The sequence below is a fragment of the Excalfactoria chinensis genome, chromosome 17 (assembly GCF_039878825.1).
Source record: "Excalfactoria chinensis isolate bCotChi1 chromosome 17, bCotChi1.hap2, whole genome shotgun sequence".
NCBI classification, from domain to species: domain Eukaryota; kingdom Metazoa; phylum Chordata; class Aves; order Galliformes; family Phasianidae; genus Excalfactoria; species Excalfactoria chinensis.
In genome coordinates, this window is record NC_092841.1 from 4,234,811 (window position 1) to 4,256,656 (window position 21,846).

The following is a 21,846-nucleotide window of genomic DNA, read 5'->3' on the forward strand; positions in this document are numbered from 1 at the left end:
TACAAATGGAAAGGTATGCTTTGCTATTGTGGTACCAGTGTTAGCAGCGAAGGACAGACACAGATAGGCACAGTAAGAAAGCAGAGGCCACCCTGACCCACTACCTTGCAGCTCTCATAGAACAGAACCAAACAACCATCTCCAGCAGACAGCCAAGCTGCCACAGAGCCCAGAGCAAAGGTGGGAAGTGTAGACAATCATTTAAGTGTTAAGGCTGGAAGGACCAGGGGGATCATCCAGTCCAACCCCAACCCATCCCATCCCACTGACCACATCCCTCAGTGCCCCATCTCCATGGTTCCTGAATGGTTACGGGGATGGTGACTCCCCAGCCTCCCTGGGCAGCTGTGCCAGTAAGTGGTGACCGTCTATAAACAAGGATCTCATCAGCAGGGATCCTCCTCTCTAAACTGAGCACCTGAGAGTAAATCATCTTCTTCAGTTTGTCTTGGGAGAATGAAGACATGGAGGCACCCGAATATCTGCAGCAGGAGGTGCGCTTGGATGGGTGGGTGCTGAGGAGCGGAAGCCCTCCTGGATGGTCCTACAAGGCTCTGCCAGCCCCAATGGAGTGTCCTGCTGCCCCAGTTCAGGCCTCATAGAACTGCCTCTCCACCTGCTTGGTGAGGGTCCCGCTGGACGTCACGGTGCGGCTGATGAACTCTTTGGTGACCTGTTTGGTGAGGGTGCTGCTGGCACTCTCCACTCGCTGGGAAGTCATCAGCACGCCGTCTGCAACGAGAGGATGGATTCATAGAGACACACAACATCCCAAGATGGAAAAGGACCCCGAGTCCAATCCCTGATCCCACACAGCAACACACAAGCCCTATGTCAGAGAGCAATGGCCCTGGGCTCTGATAGCTTGGGGCAATGCCCACCACCCTCTGGTGCAGAACCTTCCCCTAACCCCCAGCTGACCCTGTGATGCAGCTTAGGATTTCCTAACAGCTCCCAGACTCCCCATCTTGCAGCATGAGCCTGCGAGTCCTCGAACTTGAGGGGACAACATGGGACAGCCACACTGATATAACTGGAGAAGGTCATCACATTATCTCTGCAGGAAGAACCACATCTTCCCCTGGTCCCTACCTGAGAAATGGGGATCCAGAGAGGAATGGCTGATGCTGGTTTTGGTGGAGTATTCTGTGGGGAAGTTGTACACCTCTCTCGTGTATTGCTGCCCTCCGAACTGGGAGAAGGTACCTAAGGAGAAGGAAAAGGGACAGATGAGGCAGGACTTGAAAAGGAGCTTCCAGTATCTCAACCCTATTCAGTGGGGACCAACAATCAGATCAGGAGGTTTTTCTTGCTGTCATCCCCCACGTTCAGTGCATTTTGCAGGACAGGGACAGTGCTCACAAAGCACAGCATTGCCTTCCTTATGGAGATGATGGAAATGGGAATCACCACCAGAATGGTGGCTTTCAGAGTGGTTCAGAAAAGGAGCCCAGGAGGCACATCCTCTGCTCTGAGATCTTATCTCTGCATTTCCAGAAGGACGTGGATCCATACCTCCATCCTGAGATTCAATGGTGATGATGCCTTCTCTCTCCGGCCCAACACCCTGAGTGGTCTTGGCTTGCACTTTGAACTTGTATGGGACGTTCTCATTCAAGTGGGGCACAGTCAGAGTTGTTTCTGGATTGTCACCTTCGACATAGATATTCCTGGGCTCCCCTAATGCACACAGATATACGACAAGTGAGAGTCCCCAGTGAAATCACCCAGTGAGTGTTCAATAAGAAGGTGGACACGCAAACATTCTCTATTGCTGGCTGATGTCTCAGCTTCCCCTAAACTTTATGCCATACACTGGCAATGCAATCTCACCGCCCACTTCTGCTGTTTCAGCACAGTGCTGGCCCTCATCCAATAACCCCCATTGGATTTGGGCTGCACTGAGCTATGGCTCCTTCCCACCACTTCTGTTATACTGCCTTTGCTGGAGGCATCTTGTTCTCTGCACAGGTAACTGCTTTTCCTCAGCCTGACACCGTACCTCCTCCGTGCAGCATCTCGCAGGTGATCATGTAACCCAGGATGGCCCCGTTGGGTTTGCGTGGTCGTTCCCAGCTGAGCTGCAGGGAGTCAGGGCTGAGGGCAGTGAAAACCAGCGGTCCAGGGGCACTGGGTGTGCTCAGCGTGAAGGGTGAACCTGTGAGAGCATATATGTAATGAAGCAGGGAGGTCTCAGCTATTTGGACAGCTAGAAGAAGGGGAGTGCATGGGAAAGAAGATCCCACTTCTAAATGAAAGGGAGGAAAGGAGCACTCAGGATGAGTTTAGGGGGGAGAAAACAGCAAGGCCAGCACTGTAGACAGCCACAAAGGCATCAGTGCCTCCTTCCCTGCTTCCCATTCGTCTCACCTGGAACAGGGCTGAGTGGGCTCTGTGGGTCCACCTGGGACTCTATGGTGATGACTCCTTCCCTCTCAGGGCCCCAGCCTTCCTCGCTCTGTGCCTTCACCTTGAAGATGTAGGAGTGGTTGGGCAGCAGGTTCTCCACAACCACTGAGTTCTGGCTGGGGTTGGGTATGGTGAGGCGGTGCACCTCTCCTGGGACACACAGGGAAGGGGGACATCAGCGTGGGGTTGCAGGCACAAAGACAGAGCCGTGGCTTCCTCCTAAGTCCTACTTCAAATAGACTATCCAGAAAACTGAGCTGGAGAACTCCCTCCCAAGCCACCTCCATCACACCTTGCCAACCCAGCGGGTAGTGCAAGACTAGATGTTGCTTGGGGACTAGCAATGGCCTCTTGAGAACTTGGGGATTTTCAGCACCAATTTCATGAACCCCATTTTCATGAACTGCCCCAAGTTTCACGTGAAAATAATACATTCTTATATTCCAGTCCTTCTTCCAAAATCCAAGCACGATAACTTTGGTTAAGATGGTGGTTGTGACAGAAATCATATGGTCCAAGCCCCCAGCCCAGGCAATGACACCTAGAACACGTTGCCAAGAGAAGATCTAGCCCAGACTTCAACACCAGAAGCTCCCAGCACCCAGCTGAGCCCCCTCCTTGCCCACTGACCTCCGTTGAGCAGCTGGTACTGCACGCTGTAGCCCTGCACCTCCTTCTCGCAGTGCGGCTCCTGCCAGCTCACCTTCAGAGAGGTGGGCCCCAGAGCAGAGAACACCAACCGTGTGGGGATGTCAGGAACACCCAGTGGGAACCTGGAATCTGAAGCAAAACGGGATGGTCACAGCAGGAATTTGGGGTCAGTTGGGCTGGGTGAGAGGAGGCAGCAACACACGCAAGCGTGGGATGATCCTGATGGTCCTGGGAGAACATGGGGAGAACGTGGGGAGAACATGGGGACATGTCCTCTCTGCAAGCCAGTCTGTCTGGAGGGGGACTCTGCACACCTAGAGGGATGCCCTGTGACCTTGGGGTGCCATGGGACAAAGCAAGGTAAGCTTCACAGCCCTTTGCCCAGGGACCTGGTGCTGTGTGCTGCCCTCTTGGCTCACCCCAAAGCTCTCTGTCCAGCCTGCCAAATGCTTTGTGGACATCCTCAGAGCAAGCACAGCCCTGATCCACAGCTAAACCAAACCAACACCTCCAGGGACTGCTCAAAGCTGGGACCCACGTTCTCCCCAAGAGTTCTCCAAAAGCCTGTGGGGTAAGAATGAGAACAAGAAGCTTGTTAGGAATGGAGAGCAACGGGACGATGAGGTGATCAGCTCATTAGAGCACGGTGGCAGCAGTGATGAGGGTTAATCAGCCCACATGGCTGGGAACACAGCTGAAGTCTCCTGCAAATGGAAAGGTTGTATGATGGAGGCTCAGCCAGGTCAGGAGGGAGATCAGTGTGGCACACGGAAAGCCATGGGGAGTAGCTCACAGAGGGCCAGCGGCGTGGCTGGTTATGGGATGCATGACTTGAAGGAGGCACTGGACAAAGCTGTACCTATGTACTTGCAAATCCCGGCAGAGCCATCAGTCATGATTATACAATCCCGACAGCCAGTGCTGGGGTAGTAACCCTTCACCTTTACCCTGCGCCTGAAACCCACATCCCTGGGCCGTGGGATTCTCCTCCCAGCATCTTCAAGGATGGGAGGAAGGAATCTCCCTGGGTAATCTACAGACCAGCGTAGAGAAAGAGAAGAAAAAGAAAAACGCCATTGAAAACATCAGAGTGGGTTCAGCCCAGGTGCTGACTCCTGCACAGAGAGAGGTTTCTAAGGATCAACATTTGAAGTTGTTGTTTTTACAGCCTCTTGTCAACACCAGTTTGATGTTCTTGCACGGAGCTGAAAGGGAATCGTGCTGCTAGACATAGTGAGGGGCAACAACATGAGCTTTGCAGTGTGGAAACAAGGATGTAGCTTCTGTTCCCAAGTCAGGGATGGGCACCCTTTCCAGAGTGCTCTGGAAGCAGAGCAGCCTTATCAAAGCCCTCAGTGGTAGAATAATAGAACCATGATGAGTTGGAAGGTACCCGTAAGGACCATCAAGTCCAACCTCTAAGGACATGAGCTGCCTTTTCTCTGATTTGCCACCCCTTTTGTCTGCAAACACAGACCTCAACCCAAAAGGATCTGCAGGGTGTGGATCTGAAGGTGGTGATGGAATGGAAGAGCAGTCCCCACCACCTCATACTCACCGTGCCCCGCCATCATGGTGGAGTAGTCTCTGGTCAACGAGGAGCTCCCCATCACCCTGTGTTCCTGGTGCACGTGCTGGTGGTAGCTGCTGTTTGCTGTCCTGGTCAGTGTGCTGCTGCTGCCGGAGAAGTAGTCCATGCGGCCATTCAGCAGGTGTTCTGTGAAAGAAGGCACATGGTAAGGGGCCTATTTGAGGGTGGACTTTTGCTCCAGGCCCCATGGCTTTGCCTTGGCTTTGCCCTGGCTTCAGTTGCTCTGGAAGGTCGTTCTGGAGCTCTCCGTCTTGAACAAGTCACCCAACACGGTAAGGGGGAAACAAATGGGTAAACAGAGACGCTGCCCTACACCAGCACCAGACACACATGGTGCCCAAGGTAACTCCAGACCTCGGCCTCACTGGGGCACTGCTTGTGGTTCTCAACACGTTCCCTCACATCTCTTCTCTGACGCAAGCGCAGGTTTATAATTTCAGGTTCAGAAAGAAGGCAGAAGAAGAAAAACAGCCTTTTATGGAGGCGGTTTCTCCTTATCTCTCTCTGGATCCCATCTCAATTGGATCTAAAATGCAAACTGCTTCCTTGTTCTGGTCCTTGGCAGATCCTCAGAAGGCCAGGAGAGATCAGCTACCATAGAATCATTTGAGCTGGAAGGAACCCTTAAAGGTTGTCCAGTCCAAATCTCTGTTTAACAGTCCAGCAGATCCACCCCAGGAGCTCAGAGCACTTAATTAAATTGAGGGGCTGCCTCTGGAGGCAGTATTTTCCAGGCATCATTTGAGTTTGCTCGTGTCTCGAAGGTTCAGCCTCTTGTAGAAGCAACTTGCTAGCAGGCTCCCAAGTCCGTGCCGAGATGGGGGTTACCTTGACACTGGTGAACAGACACACTGAGACTCTACAGCACGTGGACATCACGCCAACAGGAGGATGGGCACACAGGGGGAGGAAGGGGGCTGACCCAGCCGCAGCCCCGTGGCTCAGAGCAGGACGAGACAGGACACTCAGTGCCATATGAAGTCGTCCTTCACCTGCTTGGGGCCAGGGGGTCCCGCTCCTCATGGGGCTGCCTGTAGCCACATCACCATCCTCCTCACGGAGGAGACCCTCGGTGTCCGAGGAGAGGTGGCTGCTGCCAGAGAGGCGGGGAATGGTTTCAGGTGGGAGCCTCCAGGTGATGCGGCGAAGATCCAAGTCTTCTCCCAGCAGCGGCACGTATTTCCATCGGGAGCCTTTGGGATAATGTAAGCACTGGTGTTGGCATGGTCTAGAGGGGACAGAGCGGGACACCGACCACCTTCATGCTGCTTGCTAGGAAGGGGAACAGCACCCGTTGGCTGATGAATTCAGGTGGTGCACCATCACATCACTGGTAGATGGAGGGAACATGACAAGCACGATGTGCCTCAACCCCAGGGCTGTTTTCCAGCCCTGTGTCCATTATGACAAGAAGTGAGAGTCGAAGTCCCACTACACGCCTGTCACGAGCAGCCTGCTACACCAATGCCCTGCTCAGGAGAGGCTTCCTTGCTCCGCAGCGTGCATGCGGGATGGTCAGACACTTGGTGTTCCCATTATTTCTGCTCTCTGCAAGGACCTGGGAATTGCTTCTGGATCCCAGGCTCTGGAGAACCCCATAGGAAAGACCCTCCAGATCCCACTAATTTATGGCCAGCCTTTCCCTCCTTGTTCCACTGTAGAAGACAAGGGAGCCAGCCTCACCCTGAAAGCTAAGCGATGGAGGAAGAGATGAGAGGCCACAGGGATCCAGTGGGATCCAATCCCCTGCCCAGTGCCTCCCCGTCTCTTGGTGAGCTCCCTCCTGTTGGCTTGGCTGAGACCTTGAGCCTCCAAAGAACTCAGATCTGTGCTTTGCCAGCTCTGGTTGGCTAATGGTAATGTTGGTCCACTCAGACAGTAACAGACAAGGAAGATGAACACAGCAGGCTATGAAGAACTCCACCACCCCACACTGAGGTTTCCCATTGCCTCCTGGCTAGAACGTGGTCCTATTTAGGCTGGAAGTGCTGATCTCCACCAGCTCCACCATTCAGACTCCCCCATCTCAGTGAGGAGGAAAGGAGCAGTGAAGCTCATTGCTGAAAGCTGTTAAGGAAAGTGAATGTTAGAAGTGACCTTTGCAAAACCTGGAGCAACGTACCTGAATCATCAGAGACGCTGGGACGTTTGCTGCCAGCTGGAGTACGAAGCACATCCGTGCTGTACATCAGGTAGCTGTCGTAGTCCTCACCTCCTTCAGCATCAATGATGGGGACATCAGGAATGATGGGGACTGGAGGGGAGGTGAGGGGTGCCATTAGACACACAGCTCAAAACCATGCTGGATCCACCATGCTCAGGCCTTCAGCCTTCCCCAGGGTGAACGGCACAGTGGAGAGGGCAGGGGATGGAGGAGCAGCTGGGTGATGAAGGAAACCCCCCCAGCACTTCCAATGCCCCCCATCCAGACAGGGCAGCAACTCACTGGACATGGGACGCTTGGGCTGCGTAGCGAGGTTGATGGTGGCTTCTCTCTCAGGTCCCCAGCCAGCACCATTCCTGGCCTTCACCATGTAGCGGTAGGGCTGGGACTCCCGCAGGTTTTCTATCAGCACCATGCGCTTCTTCGGGTCTTCAACCAGCACCTTCTTCGTGGGGCCAATGGGGACTGTAAGTAGAGGTACACATACCCCCCCCCCATGAGGTCACGAGGCACAAAGAGCCCCACAGCAGCATGTTCTTGGCCAACAGGATTGATGGGTTTTGGTGTCAGGACACAGCTTGGCTCAGGGATAAGGTATAGAGGCTGTCTGGGATGCTCATGACAGGCATGACATTGTCTTGGGGAATTTCCCACACTGAATGCTGAAATCAGCCTATAGCAGAAGCCTCCTACTACTACCACCAAATGGCACCATAGCCCTAGGTGCCCTTTGTTTTTAAACACAAAAAACCAACACAAAACACTACAGAAATGAATGGGAATTGAGAGCACTCATGACTTTGCAGGATGAAACCCTCAGTTATGATTTGCTGTACTCCTTCTTCCTCCTTCTTATCCCAGTTATCACAATAAATGCCCTCAAAGCCCTTTTGGCTTTAGTATCATAGTATCATTTAGGTTGGAAACAACCAATAAGATTGCCCAGTTCTACCATCAACACACCCTCATCATGCCCACTAACCCACATCCCTCAGCGTGAACCAGATGTGGAAAGCACACTCCAACTGGTAGAGCTGCCCTGACCAGAACTTACTTACCGTTGTCCTCATTAACGAGCCCGTAACTGACTTCATAGGCTGTGATAACCCCATTGGTTTCTGCAGGCTCAGCCCAGCTCAGCTGCGTCACGGTGGAAGACACAACATTGAAAGCCAAGCGACCAGGCTCACTGGGAACTGTAATGGCAAGAGCCAAGAGGTTGGGTCACTCCAGCTGGAAGCAAAGCAACCAGGAGCCTGGAGCTCCATAAACTGCAGACATAGGGACACCAGTTTGCTGCTATGTAGAGAATGCTCACCATCCTCCAGTGTGCGGCAGTGTATGATGTCAGAGTAGGCCCCTTCACCCAAAGCATTGTAGGCACAGACTTGCATCTCATAGTCGCAGAAGGCATAGAGGTTTTTCAGCGCTGCCGCTGGTGATTTGACATCAATGACGTTGGCTTCGGATTCGGGCTCCCCCTGCACCCAGTATTTCACCTGACAAAACAAGCAATAGCTATCACTCCTTCAGATCTTCACTGTAATAGGTGAGGAATTCCTCATATCCTCTTCTATCTGTTCTTAGGGCATTGCGCAGCTCTCCAAAAGAAGGGGTCAGAACACTCTGTGGTACCTCCAGACCTCACTGTCTCATTTGTCCCCCCATCCAGAACACATAGGTGTCCCTCTAGGGCCTTCATTGCCACTTTGCCCAAAGGCAAGGGATGGAAAAGGGGATGAGCCCAGCAGGAAACTTTCCTGCAAGCCTCGCATCCACCCTACAGTCATCAGGGTTGGAGAAGTATTGGCACAGGCTGCCCAGGCATGTGGTGGATGGAGGTGTGAATTGTGGAGATGTAGCACATCTGGATTGGGGTGGACTTGGTGATCTTAGTAATCTTTCCAATCTTAATGATTCTACAGAAGGGTCTAGGATGGAAGAACTCACTCCCTTCTATGAGTCTCTTCTCCCCATCCCTTCAGTATGAAGGAATATGGGTGTGACAGCTGCATGACAGGGACCCACACCTCCCCTGCCATCCACTCACCCCTTACCTTGTACCCCAGAGGTTTTCCTGTTGGAGGAAACCAACTGAAGTGGATTTCCTTGGAGCTCAGAGCCTGGGCGCTGGGATTAAGGGGTGCGCTCAGGCGGCCTTTGGGAGACTGGGTGAACTGGCCCATGCCAGTCAGTGGGGGGACACCATCCACCACCTCTGCAGACACAAGGAAAAGAGAACTGTCAGTCCTCCAAGGAGGTGGAAACAAAGGAAATGAGCATCTTCCTGGCACTGCCTGGCCATTGGGCATTACTGAAGGATAAATCCCCATCATAGGGAAGGGAAACTGAGGCCACTTGGTGATGCCACCCCCCAAAACCATGCAGCAAGATGGCACAAAGTCTGTCTCTGATCCCCCATTGTCCTGCACCGTCTGCTTCTTGCAGCTGGAACCTTCAGCTCTGGCTGAATGTGTCTAATGCTGACCACCTCTCCCCCTGTTTGTACAGCTTTTAATTCAAACCCCTAAGGAAAAGGAAGGAAGAACGCACTCTTGCAGCATAGACCATCCATCTTCTTCCCACCTATACCCGCTAATGCCTCTAGAGGGAGACCCACATCTACTGGTCGGAGCTGGATGCTCTTCATCGCAGCTCTCACAGGGAGGAGGGAGGCTGGAGTTTCCTGGCACAGTCCTGGTGGACTGATCCTGCGAGGGGGGTCAACCACCCCCTGCTGCCATTGCCCAGCACCTGGCTGCCAGCCCCTACCTGGGTCAGCAATGGTCACCGTGGTCTGGGGGTATCGGCCGATCTTGGCCCCATATTTGGGATGGAGGAGGTCGACGGCAAATTGCTTGACCTGGCGGTTGTGCAGGAGGGTGTCTATCTCAGTTAGCTCCAGCAGAGAGACCTGCACCTCTTTTCGGGTCTCCCCAGGCTGGAAGACCAGGTCACCTTCTGTGAAGACATAATCCTGGAGGAGAAGGGAGTAGTGCACGGTTATAGCCCACAGCACCCACAAGATGGTTCTCAACCTTTGGGTCTCCGTTCTCCTGCCTATATCTCATTTAAACCCAACCAATTGTTTTTCTGCAGGTTGGTTCCTTTCTTGGTGCCTGCCCAGATCAAGAGCCCCATCCTTACCCTGCCTTCCTTGGCAGTGAGATCTCGGGTCCTGTAGGTAACTTGGGACCTCCCGTTGTCTATGATCTCCCTCAGGACAGGGATCTTGGCCACCTTATCAAAGCGGCTGTGGGAATAGGCTGGCTGCAGGAAGGTGATGAGGCTGCTGGCTGGAAGGGGCAGGAGAGAACAAATGTGTAAATGCACAAAGATTCACAGTACAAACGTTCAGTGGGAGAGTTCATAGAATCATTTGAATTGGAAGGGACCCTTAAAGGTCATCTGGTCCAACTCCCCTGCAATGAGTGGGGAGTTCTTTACCACCCAAAGCTATAAATATTGGAAATACTACTGCATGGGCTGGTGGATTCACCTGCTGCCCCAAGCACTGCAGGGACCTGTGGCCAACCCATGGAACTCTTGCCACAGAATTGGTAAGAGGAAAATTGTGGTGGTCAAATATTTTGGTCTCTGTCACCAGGGGCAATGACTTCTTATGCTTTAAAAGATGCTGCTGTTCAGACCCCAGTGGCTGAAGATAGCAGTCTTTGGCTTGTGACCTATGGGAGCTCAGATACACAGACTGCACCTTCCTAACAAACCACAAGTCCATCTGGACATGGGACACACAGATACAAACCGCCCTTTATCTCATGCCACGGTCACCACCCTTCACCTTGTTCCTTGATGATGGTGATGTTGACAATCCTGCGCCCAATCTGTGCGATGCCGGTGGGAACATCGATGGCCTCCACCTGCAGCTGCTTCTCATCATCATCATCCTCCCTGATGAAGAGTGGGACGCGGACGTCAACCAGCTCCACAGCTTCTTGGAACTCCACCATCCCGTGAGCATCTGGGGGAAGGGATAACGATGGAAGGTGGGAAACGTCCCCTCTGCCCAGGGCACAGCATCAGCTCTGCTCCATACCTTGGTCAGAGGTCACAGTGTAGTAACCTGGTGAAACCTTCAGGTCATTGAAAGCCTCGTGGGAAACGTGCTTCTCAGTGACCTTGATGATCTCTGCCTTGGCAGAGCGAGGGGCGGTGAGCACCGTGTCCACAATGGTGTGGTCCTGCCTGGAAGAGAGGAAGGCAAGTGCTGAATGAGACCTGCTCATTGCTAGAGAGGAAAGCAGCAGAGGAGAAGGCTGGAAGTTCCACTCACCTCTTCCCAGAATTGGGCTGCAGCCTGGGAGGGGGAGAAAGAAACAGAGTGAGTAACACCTTTGGGGAGACAAAGTTCTGCATGAATCACAGCCCTGCACATGTCTGAGCTGCAGCAGCTGCCCTGCGGGCTGCAGCCATAGGGATCAATGCCAACCCATCCTACAGAGGCAACAGCCCCGTTTCATGTTCCCTCCTGCCAGGCTGCTCCCTCCAGCCCTAGGTTTCCCAATGCAGTGAGGAACAAGCCCACAGGGCACCCACAGCTGCTCAGAGCCGCAGGGAGGGGATGGTGCTCCCTGCTTAGTGCCAGCATCCCCACACTGCAGCAGGCACTCCTCATTGCGCACAGGGCTGAATTTTCCCATTGAGCACCATGTGAGCACTGGGAATGGCTCACAGACCACGTCCCATCCCACACCACAGATTTCACACCCTTCCCATCACTCTTGGGCAGGGCCCTGGGGTACCCCAACCCCAAACAGAAGGTCTTCCCCCAGTGACCTACCTGAACTTGGTCTGCTGGACCTTGTGGCAGCCTTGGATGTGCTTGTAGATACCGTTCAGCTGTAGGACCAAGAGGGACTTTGCAGCTGTACATCACCCCGAGCCAAACCCAGTCCTCTCCTTCTCCCCCCACCCAAAACAGAGATGACCCTTTAGCTTGACCCCCATACACAGCTAGAGGCTGCACCTGGAGCAAACCCAATGCGATGCTTTGATAATTGTGAGGGTTTGTGCTTCCTTGCAGAAAGAGGGAAAGTCACTTCTTCCTTTCAAGGATGGGCATTCAGGGAAGGTTCCCAGCCCCATCCCCAGCCCCACTGTGCCCAGACTCTTACATTCTCCTCCACTTCCTTGCGCAGCTGCTCACGCTCACGGCTCTCCGGCTTCACCAGGGTCTGTGTGAAGAGCCGTGTCAGCCTCAGCGACAGCCCATAGGGAACTGGAAGGAGAAATTCCCCACTCTGAGAACCCAGCCAATGCTGGATGCATGGTGTCCAGATCACACCTCGCCAACAGCCAAACCCCATCCAGCACCAGCCCAGAAGAGCCTCGCAATGGGTTTGGAGGTGACATCTTGGCTACTGGGGGCAACCATCAGGGTTTTGTGTCCTCCAACATCTCCTCCAGGCCCTGTTCCTTACATCTGTCACTTACTGAGGTCTTTGGGGTTGAGGGCAGCGTGGGAGGTGAAACCCTGCTTGTGGACGTTGTTGTTGATCTTCCAGCGGACGGTGTCCCGACCCTTGAGGGATCCACTGCGGACCATGGGGGTGTCCAGGTGGTCTGAGGACATGAGGCTCTGGCGGAGCATGTAGTGGTCCTCCTTGAAGCCAACAGTGCGACCTGCAGAGCAGGGGCAGAGTCACATAACCATAGAACCATGGAATATCCCAAGTTGGGAAGGGTCCACGAGGATCATCGTGTCCAACTCCTGGGTGCAGTGGATGCCAACCATCAATTCCCCAAGAGCAGGGATTTGTCCTGGAGAATCTTCCACCAAGCTGAGGGTGTTGGGAGCACAATGGGGACATTAAGTTGGTGGCAAGAGTGAGGGTGTCCAAGAATGGGGACAGCATGCAAGCCAGCTTGGAGAACCAGCAGAGGGGTTCCAGTGGGGGAGAGAGGATGAGCAGTATCTTGCCTCTGATAAGACATTGCCCTGATTTACCTCCCAACCCAGACAGGAAGAGGAGGAGGATGCCTACTTGAGTGTATCCCCCCACAAGAAGGTAGTGACCCCACATACCCCTCTCCCACCCCATTTCAAAGGGCTCATACCTCGTGCACAGCAGGGGAGCAGGGCCAGGCAAGCCTAGAAAAGAAATGTCCAAACACACAGTCAGTCTGTAGTCAAGGGTGAAAGACCCATCTTCAGCTGGGAGGATTTAGTGCTGGAGTGGGGACAGATGGGGCTCTGGAAGGTGATCTTAGCCTGGCAGCCCTTTAGTGGGGGAAGTCGCACTGCAACTCACAGCAGTGGTATTGGATGACAGTCAAGAGGCAGAGATGATGCCTCAGCTATGATAAAGGTGGGCTGGGTTTGGGTGTCACTCACCTTGCAGCAGGCGCAGTACCTCCAGCACAGCAGCAGCAGCAGCCCCAGGAGCAGGATGAGGAAAATGAGCAGTGGGATGAGCCAGAGGAAGCTGCCAGGAGGGCACTCTGCAAGCAAACAGCAGCACCAGCAGCGCATCAGCTTGGAGGGGAGGCGAGGATGGAGCAGCCAGGTTCAGCCTGGGAGCATCTCTCCCAATGCTCACAGTGAGCAGTGCTGCCCAGCAAGAGCTCTGCCCCCTCTCTGCTCACCTTTCTTCTTCTGCACCTGGACGGTGGCATTAGGGAGAACACTGGGGTCTCCCTCCAGTGTGTAGTGGTAGGTGCAGTCATCCTCTTCATCCTGGAAGGAGCAGTGCTCGTTGGCCTCCTCTGCAAACAGATTGGGAATACCATCATCAGGCTGTGGTCACCAGGACTAGAACTCCCCCCCCAGGCCATGCATAGGGCAGGCAGATCCCATGTCTCTGCATCTCAGTACCTTTCTTCAGCTCCTCCACCATCTCCACATGGAGGTGGCACGTGCTGCAGTTCCCTTTCCTGTTGCCTGTTCCCCAGGCCTGGCACTGCACACAGTCCCTGATGCTCTCACACATGGCCTGGAAGCCCTGGGCAGAGGCAGATGGAGGAGATCAGTTCTGGGCTGAGCAGGCTGCAGAGATCCCATCCCCAGCACTGCAGCACCCACATCAGTTGGCCTTCCCAAAATACAACTGAGCCATCTTTCTTCACAAGGGATTAGCAGTGGGGAATCTGAGGCACTGATCTCTGCACTCCTTCCCCAGCAGCTCTCCCTGGGAAGGAGAAGTGAGAAACCCAAAGAGCCCCATGCAGAACCTCACCAGGGAGTAGCTGATCTCGCAGGTAGAGCTGGTGTACAGGGATGCCTTGTCACAGATGCACCTCCCACACTCACACCTCCCCTGGTTGTTGCAGATGCCCTGGGGGAGCAGAGGGGACAGTGGGTGTCACAGAGCAGCCACACACCGGTGGTGACACTGGGTTTTGCTGCTGGCTCCCAGTGTCCCCAGCACTGGGACATTGCTATGGGTGCTTGGGACATACCCCCCTGCTGTCAATGCAGGTGTCACTGCTCGTGGGACACTCACAGCCAGGACCTTCCCAGCCGCTCTCGCACACACAGGCACCCTTGGAACAGCGACCACGATCTGCAAAGAGAGAGGAGACATCACTGCATGGCACCCCAACATGGGCTGCACCCCTGAGCCTGGGTGTAAACAGCGTGCCCCCATCTCCGTGCATATGTGTAAGTATAGAGTCCCCCAAACCCATCACGTGCTCTTCATCCTCGTGGATAAGACCCATAAGGATCACAGAACATCCCAAGTTGGAAGGGATCCATATGAATCACTGAGTCCCACTCGATGGCTCTCACCATTGCAGAGGAAGCCGGAGGTGCGCGGGCACTGCAGCACGTCGTACTGGCAGAAGTCCCCATCGAAGCGCTGTATCAGGTCCTCGGGGTAGCACTGACACTTCCCACAGAGACACTCGCCCCGACCCGAGCACGGCTCCACATCCCCAGGGCGGATGCAGGCTTCATTATTGGGGGACGAGGCCGGGGAGCAGTCACACGTGTCCCCTCGCCTGGTGGGGAGGGGGTGACATTGAGAGGGGTAGGAGCAGAGCATGGGAACTGCGCCCAGGAAGAAGAACCCTCAGGGCACATGTGAGCATCACGCCATGTCCCCAGTCATGGCAGAGGGACACAAGGCTTGGTGAGGTCCTTACCAGCCTGCGTGGCAGATGCACTGCCCACAGATGAAGTCCCCATGGAAGCTGCACTTGGGTGAGCGGAAATCTGGTTGCTGTAAGGGGATAAGGAAGAGGTGCTGCTGGGTGGGCTCGGTTCCCCCACAGCCATCTCAGGCATCAGAAGGCAAAGCCAAAGGAAAGGCTTTGCCTGTGAATCTGAGCTTTGCAGCAGCACCAAGCACACCGTGAGCTCAAAGCAGCATCCCTGGGCCTCCCGATCCAGAACCCCAAACCTCCCGCCCAGAGCCAAGCAGGACCAGCATTCATTCATTGGCCAAGCACAGCCTGCACACACCTGCTCACAGGGACACACATCACACACGACAGAGGCTTGGACTTGGAGGCTGTCGCTCAGTGAGGTGGGTTTCACATGGATAATGCCCTGCCGGTCCTTCTCAGGGAGGGTGCAGACGTGCTGCCCACCGACGTGCTCCAACGCCTTCACCCGCACCTGGAACTTACCCTGTAGGGATGGGGCAGGTGGGTGAGCCCGGGGGAGTGACCCCACCACCAAACACCCCCCAGGAGGGAGGAAGCTGGGATGAGGCAGGAGCTCAGCCCTCCCAGGGACCTACCACTTCCCCACGGGTGATGTGGAAGGACCCAGACTCTGTCTTTTCATACATTGAGGAGATGAACTCCGTCTTCAGAGCCTTGGGGACGAAGTCAGCTCGGATGTCCATCTTGGAGCGGATGCGCTGGGTGGACAAAAGGGGATCACAGTGATTTTTTCAGCCCCGATGAAACCACATCCCACCCTGGGAGCAAAGCCCTGCAGAGCACCATCACCTCAAAGGCTGTGCGAAGCAGCTCCACGATGTTGGATGAGTCCTCCTGCAGCACCCCGATCTCAGAGATGGGGAAATATTTGTGCAGCTTCTGCAGAGAGAAAGGGGCACACTGAGGTATGGCACCATGGTGGCAGGTCCAGCCGCTGCCCCTCCTGAGCGCTGTCTGTGACAGTGACCCCACAGCTCTCCTTGGGATGTTCTCAGCTCAGCTTGAGGTTTTGCCATAGGCCTTAAGAAGCACATGCCAATGGGCTCTGCTTTGAGCAGGTTGTGGGTCAGACACCTCCAAATGTTCCTCTTCCAACATAAATTGCTCTCCATCTCTGTGTCTTCACACAAACAAAGGAGACTCCTAGGAGCTCAGATTCCTGCATCCCAACAACACATCTCGGGGCTTCCCACAACCAAAACCAGAGCTTGACAAGCCACGGCACAAACTCAAAGTGACAGACATTGCTTCAGCATTCAGGGACCAGAGAGGAGCAAGAGATGGTCCCAGAAGAAAGGTGATCCCATACAGCTCCCTCACCTCGTAGTAGCTGTAGGAGTGGTTGGTGACAGCAAAGATGGGAATGATGTTGTGCTGACCCAGCAGGCGCACCAGCGTGGGCACTGAGGGGTAGTCCTGCTTGGTGTCATACACGTAGGTGCCATGGGTGTCCAGGTGACACTCCTCATCATTCCTCGCCAGGATCCCTGCCAGGACGTTGGTGCCATCAGCTTCATAGTGAAAGGCTGACTCAGTGGAGAACACCAGCAAATGCGTGCTGTCCTTCCTCCAGCCAATCTTGTCCTACAGAGGGGGAGAAGGGACTTTTGCTTCTGAGCCCAGCACACAGCATTTGTGGTCAGCGGTAGAGCTTGGAAAACCCAACTCATTAAGACCAGAACGCTGCCCATTCGCCTCCCGTGTCCCTGCCACTGTCACCTTGCAAACAGCAGTCTGCAGGATGGCATCAAAGCCACCCTCGGGTGCATCCAGGTTTCCAGAGATGCGCTCCTTCCTGAGCTCCTGGCTGAAGTAGTTGATGTTGTTGGTCAGGCGGATGACGTTCTTGAAGGAGAAGGGGGAGTCAGCGTTGTTCCATGGCTCACGGAGCCTGTGAGAGAGCAGGAGGGCAAAGAGGCATTCCAGCAAGCCCAATGGGAGCTGCATTACCTGTACGGCCCCCCAACCTTACTCACTTCTCAGGTCTCATGTCTGTCTGTGGGGATGAGACTTTGTCCACAAACTTGCCAAAGCCAATGGTGTAATTGGAGGTGAGGGCTTGCAGGAACTCGGCTGGGAGAGAGGAACAGATGTGAAAGAGGATAAGCCCATTAGGTTGCTGCTCCACAGAAAGGGGTCCTTTCCTGGGTGCCATCTCTGCTGATCACATCTCAGACTGGACTCCAAGGATTTAAACTCTTTGAGCTCAGATCTTGTCTTTTTGGAGTAGAAACCTTCAGCACTTTCGGCAGCTCCTTTCCAAGGCAGGAGCTTCCAACACAACCCATGCCTACAGGCTCGAGATGCCAAAGCCACTGCACAGAACAACCTCATGGGGCAGAGAGAGGACACACAATGGGCCAGGAAGGATCCACCCAACAGAGCAGCACCAAAAAACTAATAGAAGTTCTATCCTACCAGGGAACCCTGAGCTCCCAGCCCTCACCCAGGTTTTGCCCCATGCTCTTGAGATTATCCAGGTCATCAGACATTGAGTAGGAGAAGTCCATAAGGATGTAGAGGTCCACAGGGCTCTCCAAGGGCTGGAAGACGTCCATGTTAAAGCTCATCTCCTCCCCAGCCCTCAGCCGCATGAACATGGCCTGGGGGGCCACCTGGGTCCTCTGCAGGAACGTGTTGATGCTGATGTTCTGTGGAGGAAGAGCAGGGTGAATGGGATGGACTCCACCTCTGCAGGTAGGTAACTTATGCTGGATGTTCCAACCCTGGTGACACCCACGGTCAGGCTGGATGGGGCACTGAGGGAGCTGTGGGTGTCTATGTTTATTACAGGGAGTTGGACCAGATGGCCCTGAAGGGTCCCCTTCCAATTTAAAGCATTCTATGAATCTATGAGCCCACTCCCTGCCCTCAGAGCAACAGTTTCCTCATGCCCACGTGTGCCCAGCTGACACCAACATCTGGGGATTGGGGTCCCTGCAGTGCCCACCTGCTGAGTGCGCATCTCGCCCCTCGTGTAGACGATGCTGGCCTCCCCACAGCCATAGCGCAGCAGGTTCTCCCGCAGGTCACAGCGCGGCTCCTCAAAGCTCTGCATCGTCACGAGAGCAGTGTTAAGAGCACCAGGATAAGTCAAAAAGAACAAAAAAGGTGTGAAGCATTGGCACGGGTTGCCCAGAGAGGTGTTGGTGATGCCCCATCCCTGCATACATCCAAGGTCAGGGGATGGGCTGTGAGCACTGATGGAGCTGTGGGTGTCCCTGCTCAGCGCAGGGCTGGCACCAGACGGCCTTTAGGGTCCCTTCATACTCCAACCATCCCATGATGCTACGATTCAATACGCCCCCCAGGTTGGGCACAATGGGGTCCTGGGTGAGTCAGTTGGGTCTGGTGAGCCCTCGTAGGGCAGAGAGATGGGGACAAGTGCTGCCCAGAAGAAGCAGTGTCCCCCAGCACACCGGGGAATGGGAGCAACTGGGATACGGCTCTCCTTCCATCCCACGGGCAATCCTTCCCCCCACATCCCTGCCTGCCCTCACCTCCTCAGTGCAGAACGAACACTCCTTGGCCACGCGGATGCACTCAGTGCAGCTCTTTGCCCGGCTCTGCACACAGCGATTATCTGGAAGGGGGAAGATTGCAGCACAAGGAATGCAGAAAATAAATAAGGACGAGAGGTGCAAAGGCCAACCCTATTCCCAGGGAGTCGGAGGTTTTGCTGGGGTGAGTGGAGGAAGGCTGCACTCACTTCTGTTCCGTTGGCCAAGAACGGTGGTGCAGAGCAGGGCCAGCAGCAGCAGCAGCAGCCCCATACACGGCCTTGGCAGCGTGGCCATCCTCCTCCTCCTGCAACACATGGGATGCTGAGCGGTGGAAAAACCTGGGCTGGGGGGAGGGAAACATCTGAATAGGGGACAGCGGTGTGCCCAGGTGCTGGAGCATGGGCACAATCCCTGCTCTGAGCATGGCAGGGCACAACAACAGAACCAAGAGCAGCCCGTGCTCCATGCAGGCACATGTGAGAGACTCAAAGTCCCCATTCTGGAGCAGGGTGGCTGCCACCCCACTGCCAAACAGAGCCCAGCATCCTCCACACATGAGAGCAGCAGTGATCGTGTCCAGCCCTGGATTGTCCTGGGAGAGAGCAAAGTGGCCACCTGCACCCCCCCACACAAAGCAAAACACAGCACCGTCCCTCCCGCTATTTCCTATTGCAGTAAGAGTTTCCAGGATGGCTGAACAACAAACAGAGGGTGAGGTCTTGGGAAATGCCAGACCCGGAGCTCTGGGCTGCCAGGAGCTGTCAGGAGGCTGCGTGGTTTGGAGAGCACAGGGGTCCCTTGCACAGGTCCCAACAGAACCCATAGAAACATACTGAGTGAGCGCACAAAGCTGTGCATGTGCAGAAGTTGTGGCAACAAGGACAGCAGCAGTGCTGGTGGGTCTCTGGGTGCTCACACAGTAGCCGGGTACGTGGCAACAGCCTCATTGCAGAAACAGGGAAAATTCTCCTATTCCAGGGACCAGAGCTCAGCTCAGCCCTATGGTGCAGACCCAGCTCCTCTCCTACCCACGAGCCCAGGCAGAGTCACCACGGCACTCCCTGGCCTTTGGGTACACCGACACAGTTACGTCCTTCTGAGAGCTGAGATAAGCAGCCATAAAGCACAGCTCGGTGTCGATATCCTGGTGCACCGTGCACTGCCAGCTTTGAAGTGTATGGCAGGGCCAATCCCACCCCGCATTGCCAGTACGTCTGTGCTCAGGGTAAAAGCAGAATAAAGTGGCCATAACATCATAGGATCATCTGAGTTAGAAGGGACCCCTGAAGGTCCTCTAGTCACCAACAGGAACCCACTTGGGAAAAGCTGCCACCCCTCGATTGGGTTTTCATGACAATAAAAAAATAAACCTGCTCAATTGTGAAGGATTAGGGGACAAAGTGGAGCTGATTCCAACCCCTCCCTGACCACATCTCCTCCTGCTCTTCTTCCTCTGCCCCCAGCACCCATCTCTGCCTTGGCACAGCCAACACAGCTCTGGAAAGCACCGGGGAACCCCCAGGCTGCACCTCTCACACCTGAGCAAAAAGGACCTCCTCCAAAAGAACCACTGGAGGAACAGAGTATGGACCAGCTGGGCCAGCAGAACCTGCCCCCCACAGCTTGGTACTGGGAAGGCTGAAGCTGCAGCTGGGCACAGCCCTGGGACAGATGGGGGAAGATGTCTGAGGAATGGGAACCCAATGTCTCAAACCTCACACGTACCCTCCCTCATCTGCACAGCTTTGAGGTTGGGATGAGCACAGCAGCCATCTGCTGCATTTAGACCTATGAAATCCCATTGGACAGGACTGTCGGCTCACTCCTCCTTCAGGGACAGCAGCCTCAATGTATCCAAGCACCCCCTCTTTCAGAGCATGATCCTGTGTCACCCCTGTCCTCTGTTCCATAGGACGTTGGAGTCTGCAGGGATCCAGCCCAGCATCAAAGCAACCCACGGGGTTGGGAACAGCGTGACAAGGGCCCCAACACAGCCTGATCTCCCCCCTGCAGCTATAGACCTCACCAGGGTGCAGTGGAACCCCACGGGATGGAGGAGGAGATGATGGTGGGAGGCAGCTGGAAGAGCACCCCGTGTTGTGCCAGGGAGAACCCAACGCCCAGGTGGACACATGCAGAGACCTCCCAAAGCTTGGGAACCACCAGGACAAACCCCCATAAAAGCAGCACCAACCTGACCCGCATTTCACAGGGTTTGCAGCCAACGACCTGCTCTGCAAAATAAACTCCGTGAGCTCTTAGTTGTGCCTCCCCAGGAGGACTTTCCTCCTGTAACCTTTGAAACCTGTAAGGAACCGTCTCCAAAAGCAGCAAGCAGCGCTGCAGGCTGTGCGCCGTCCCAATGGCACAGGCATGGCCCCCCCCGGGCAGCTTTGTTCCACCAAATAACTTTGGAAAGGAAAAGCGCTTTGCACAGCAGAACTGCCCAGGCGCGAGCAACGCAGCTTGCAGCAAAACAAGGCAGCAGAAAGCACGCAGCTATTGCTAAAGGGAAAAGGGAAACGCACGCAGCTGAGCCCACCTGCCCCGCGCCTCCATCCGCCCCCGAGTCAATCAGCACCGCCAACTTAGAAACAAACCCAACGGCACGGAGCGCGGATGAATTAATTCCACCAACCTCGTTAACGCCGGTGCTGACAGCGTCCAAACCCTCCGCCGTGACCCGGAGAGCAGCACCCGCACAGCGAGCCAAGGAATCCCTCCAGCAGCAGCAAGGAACGCGCTGCTCCGCTGCCACCGGCTCGGCTTCAGGCTGGGCCTTTTTCTTCCTTTTTCTTTCCCCCCCTCCCTCCTTTAATTCCCTCCTCTCTATTTTTCTGTCCCCTTTCTCTTTTCCGGTTAAACGCCAACCTCCGTCCCGCGGGGCTCACATGCCCAAAGATTGACCTCGTTCTCCACGTTCCTCCATCCCTCGGTGCCCGCTCAGAGGAGCGGAGGTACGAGCCGAACGCTGAGCTCTGTGCCGAGCCCCGTGCCCAGGTGAGGCCGGGCTTTATGCCGGCCGGGTGGGAGGGGGCCGTGACTCAGTGGTTGGCATTCCTCCGCGCCGCGCACACCTGTACGGGCAGGCACAGCCCCGCAGCCGCCGCGCTGCCTCCCCCCGTGCAACGCAACCCCATCCCGAAGGAAAAGGGCTGAGCCGGCAGCGGGCAGCGACCCGGCCCTGGGAAGGGGCTGCGTTTATCACCGGTTGCTTTATTGGTGGGGCTCAGGGCTCGTCCCTCCGTGGCATTGCTGCCCAACAAGGGCGGAGGTTGGGTGTTGGAGCTTTGATCCGCCCAGCAGCGGGATTCCTTTCGCTGGGAGAAAGAACGAAGCTGGAATAAATGGGTTAAACCAAGGAAAAAGGAGGACGTGTTTGCACCGTCAAAAGTCAC

General features: G+C 55.0%; 1 protein-coding gene across 2 annotated transcripts; it reads right to left on the minus strand.

Moving 5' to 3' along the window:
• Positions 1 to 97: 97 nt before the first annotated feature.
• ITGB4 (integrin subunit beta 4) lies at positions 98 to 21,563 on the minus strand. Of its 2 annotated transcripts, XM_072352045.1 has the most exons (42): positions 20,991 to 21,563; positions 20,643 to 20,682; positions 18,655 to 18,791; positions 18,446 to 18,528; positions 17,896 to 17,997; positions 17,392 to 17,596; positions 16,922 to 17,018; positions 16,665 to 16,836; positions 16,266 to 16,529; positions 15,735 to 15,824; positions 15,521 to 15,643; positions 15,241 to 15,408; positions 14,922 to 14,998; positions 14,566 to 14,777; positions 14,235 to 14,338; positions 14,012 to 14,110; positions 13,651 to 13,777; positions 13,422 to 13,541; positions 13,171 to 13,277; positions 12,894 to 12,927; positions 12,270 to 12,458; positions 11,951 to 12,054; positions 11,617 to 11,675; positions 11,110 to 11,133; positions 10,873 to 11,021; positions 10,618 to 10,797; positions 9,963 to 10,111; positions 9,588 to 9,792; positions 8,873 to 9,033; positions 8,134 to 8,314; positions 7,874 to 8,011; positions 7,098 to 7,280; positions 6,774 to 6,905; positions 5,644 to 5,844; positions 4,619 to 4,777; positions 3,920 to 4,093; positions 3,040 to 3,189; positions 2,371 to 2,559; positions 2,003 to 2,158; positions 1,516 to 1,680; positions 1,093 to 1,206; positions 98 to 732 (listed from the first exon to the last, which is right to left on the minus strand). In XM_072352045.1, exons 2-42 carry the CDS (start codon positions 20,651 to 20,653, stop codon positions 590 to 592), a joined length of 5,637 nt encoding a protein of 1,878 aa, XP_072208146.1. In that variant the 5' UTR covers positions 20,654 to 20,682; positions 20,991 to 21,563; the 3' UTR covers positions 98 to 589. The 2 variants fall into 2 exon arrangements, with proteins under 2 accessions (XP_072208146.1, XP_072208147.1); XM_072352046.1 differs by lacking the exon at positions 5,644 to 5,844.
• Between the last annotated feature and the right edge of the window lie 283 nt (positions 21,564 to 21,846).

Excerpts from the sequence above, each read along its gene's own strand:
- ITGB4 (XM_072352045.1), bottom strand. Across the intron at positions 16,530-16,664 it reads TGCAGACTGCTGTTTGCAAG|GACAAGATTGGCTGGAGGAA; the intron begins GTGACAGTGGCA and ends CCCCCTCTGTAG. Across the intron at positions 8,315-8,872 it reads GAAAACCTCTGGGGTACAAG|GTGAAATACTGGGTGCAGGG; the intron begins GTAAGGGGTGAG and ends TTGTTTTGTCAG.